This window comes from Octopus bimaculoides, chromosome 5 (genome assembly GCF_001194135.2).
Source record: "Octopus bimaculoides isolate UCB-OBI-ISO-001 chromosome 5, ASM119413v2, whole genome shotgun sequence".
NCBI classification, from domain to species: Eukaryota; Metazoa; Mollusca; class Cephalopoda; order Octopoda; family Octopodidae; genus Octopus; species Octopus bimaculoides.
In genome coordinates this window covers 97,894,358-97,897,666 of record NC_068985.1, presented here as the reverse complement: position 1 = coordinate 97,897,666, position 3,309 = coordinate 97,894,358, and the positions used below count along the sequence as shown (strand labels likewise).

The window sequence follows — 3,309 nt, the reverse complement described above, 5'->3', positions numbered from 1 at the left end:
ATATATATATATATATATATATATATTTATATATATATATATATTTATATATATATATATATGTATGTATATATATATATATATATATATGTATGTATGTATGTATGTATGTATGTATGTATGTATGCTTATGTATATCGTGTAGTACGGTGTGTGCTTAGGGAAAAATTGAGAGAACCCAATGCTGAATAGAGAGTATGAAAACCATATTGATACTTACATCATTACCACAGTATGTTCCTATCAGGGCGCCATTGTCTGATTTGCCATCGTATAGTTTCACAAAATCATACCTGGCAGAAATAAATAAAATATTTGTTAATAATTTCTGACGAACATTTGTTCAATGTCAATGGAGTGTTTATAGGCAGGGAACAACAATATACTGCTTGTGTACTTTGGAATGTATGTATATTATTAAGTTTTATTTCTAGATTTCTTGTCAATGGAGAGAAAGCCAGTTTCTAACATCTATGGCTCCATCATTGGAATTTCAACACCATCAATGTTGTGTGTGTGTGTGTGTGTGTGTGTGTGTGTGTGTGTGCAAGTATTTGCAGTCAGTACACGAGAAAAGCTGTATGTTTTGTTTTATATATGTATACTCGTACATATAGTTGCACGTCTAGACGTTTGCATAAGTGTTTATATGCTAAACTTTGGGAAATTTTTACTTATTTTGACAATGCTATTGATCTGTATCTGTAGTCATCTAATTAGCTTATATGTGTATGTATGTATGTATGTATGTATGTATGTATGTATGTATGTATGTATGTATGTATGAATATCATTCAGTTTTATTTTAAGATTTCTTGCCAATAGAAAAAGAGTCGGCTTCTAAGCTACATCCAAGGTTCCTTCATTGGAATTTCAACATCAACAGGGTATGTATGCATGTATGTATGTATGTATGTATGTATGCATGTATGTATACGTGCAGATTTGTATGTTTTGTTTTACGTATGTCTTCTCATGCATACACTTGCATATCTAAACATGTACCTCTATACTTGAATGATAAACTGGAAAGTTTTTTTTTTACGTACGTGAATATGTATGCATGTATGTATGTATGTATGTATGTATGTATGTATGTATGTACGTAAGTAGGCAGGCAGGTAGGTAGGTAGGTAGGTAGGTAGGTAGGTAGGTAGGTAGGTATGTACTCCTGTGAGAATGGAGCTGATTTATAACAAAGATACAAAGTTTCATCGCTGGTCTGTAGATTTCAAAAACATATTCACATCGTGATTTTGAGAAAAGTCTTGCATATTTTTACTGTTCCGCTTATAGATTGTGTTTGTAGTGTGCAGGTTAGCTGATTGATTTTCTGAAAACCCCAGCTTTGCCAGATTGCCACTTAGTCATTTATATATTGGTATTATGTAGGTATGTTTGTAGTTACGTATTTATAGGTTTGCATGTGTGCATACATGTATGTATCTCTGTATTGTATGTATATATATGTATGTGTGAATGGATGCACGTATGTATACAGATGCACACAGGGTGTTCCAGAAATAACGCCCGATTTTAAAATTGGGCGTCACTTATTTGCTTTATATTTATTCAAATATAATTATTTTATAATTGCAGTTACTTTATTGCACTAATAAATTTACATTAAAACTCAAATTACGTTCCTCGGAGAGAGAGAGAGAGAGAAAGAGAGAAAGTGAGAGACAGACAGAGAAAGAGAGAAAAAGTTAGTTTAGAGCTACTTCTGAACTATACGATGAGTAACAGGTGCCAATGTTACTCGTTGCATATCAGTACATTGGCTGGAAGCGAGTATTAAATAACTAAAGTATTGTTATAGCGTGCAAGCACGTGTTCATGTGTACATGTGAGGTTATATTGTGAACGAATTTTATGTATTTAGTCCTGCTGTGTAACTCGACTCTATGGTTAAATAACAAGGTTCTATTATTTCACGTAGGTAGCTCTAAGTTTCTTCCTTTCTTCATAGACGGAGGCACCCTTGATGAATCAGCAATAAACCGTCGAAACTGGTCGAACTGTTCTCGGGTTAGTTCTGCAGAGTAACCACAGACTCTAGTTTATAGAACATGGTTGAATGTATGTTTTTTGTGTTTATGCTTTTGATATTATTCACAAGTTCTTCAAATGCATATGAAGTATCAGTACTTTAGTTATGTATAAGACATAGTAAGCTAACATTTGTGCTGATGAGGCCTATATAGTCAGAAATATGTGTCCATGCTGCCCTCTAATCGCGAGGAAATCAGGCATCCTTTTCATCCATGAAATGTCAATCTTGGAGAATTATTCATTTTTGAGTTTATCTATCCTTCTCATTTGCTGTTAGTTCCAAATGCAACAAAGAGATTAGTTGACACGCTCTGGAGGCGGAGATAATGTCAGTAAATAACTATTTATCTTGTAAGATATTTAATATACACTTATTCGTTTTTGTTGCTCAAATGCAGGCCATTTGGACACGGAGGTATTCCTCTAAGCCCATTTTGGCTTCATCTATCTATCTATCTATCTATTTATCTATCTATCTATCTACCTATCTCTCTGTCTGTCTGTCTGTCTATCTATCTATCTACCTTCCTACCTATCTATACATGTGTGCGTGTTTGAGTGTATGCAGAGAGAGAGAGAGAGAGAGAGAGAGAGAGAGAGAAATAGAAAGACATGGATGGATGGATGGATGGATGGATAGACGAATGGACAAACAGACAGACAGACAGATAGATAGATAGATAGATAGATAGATAGATAGATAGATAGATAGATAGATAGATAGATAGATAGATAGATAGATAGATAGATAGATAGATAGATAGATAGATAGATAGATAGATAGTATAGATAGATAGATAGATAGATAGATAGATAGTATAGATAGATAGTATAGATAGATAGATAGATAGATAGATAGATAGATAGATAGATAGATAGACAGAGCAGTCAGAGAGTAATAGAGAAATGTCAATATCTTATGGCCAACGGCTTCAAATTATATTAGAAACTTTTAAGACTGTCAAATATTTCTGTAGCACTCCACTGGAACTGTTGTTGCTGCTGTTGTTGTTGTTGTCACCGTTGATGTTAATATTGTTGTTATGGTTGTTGTAGACGTAGTTGTTGTTGTTGTTGCAATTAATCTATTTAGAAGCAACAGAAGTAATGTCTTCATCTGAAGATTCAAGATCAAAGTGTTCCGACAGTAAAAGTCAACAGCCGACATAGAGCTAGTACGTGCGTGCGCGTGTGTGCGTGTGTGTGTGTGTGTGTGTGTGTGTGTGTGTGTGTGTGTGTGTGTGTGTGTGTGTG

At 34.1% G+C, this 3,309-nt stretch overlaps 1 protein-coding gene across 1 annotated transcript in view; it reads right to left on the bottom strand.

The window, feature by feature from the left end:
* The window catches only part of LOC106882577 (tolloid-like protein 1), an 88,563-nt gene that overhangs the window by 6,547 nt on the left and 78,707 nt on the right, over window positions 1–3,309 (bottom strand). The window contains exon 17 of the mRNA XM_052968084.1: window positions 221–293. Coding sequence (XP_052824044.1) covers window positions 221–293 — 73 coding nt within the window. The remainder of the gene's footprint in view (window positions 1–220; window positions 294–3,309) is intronic.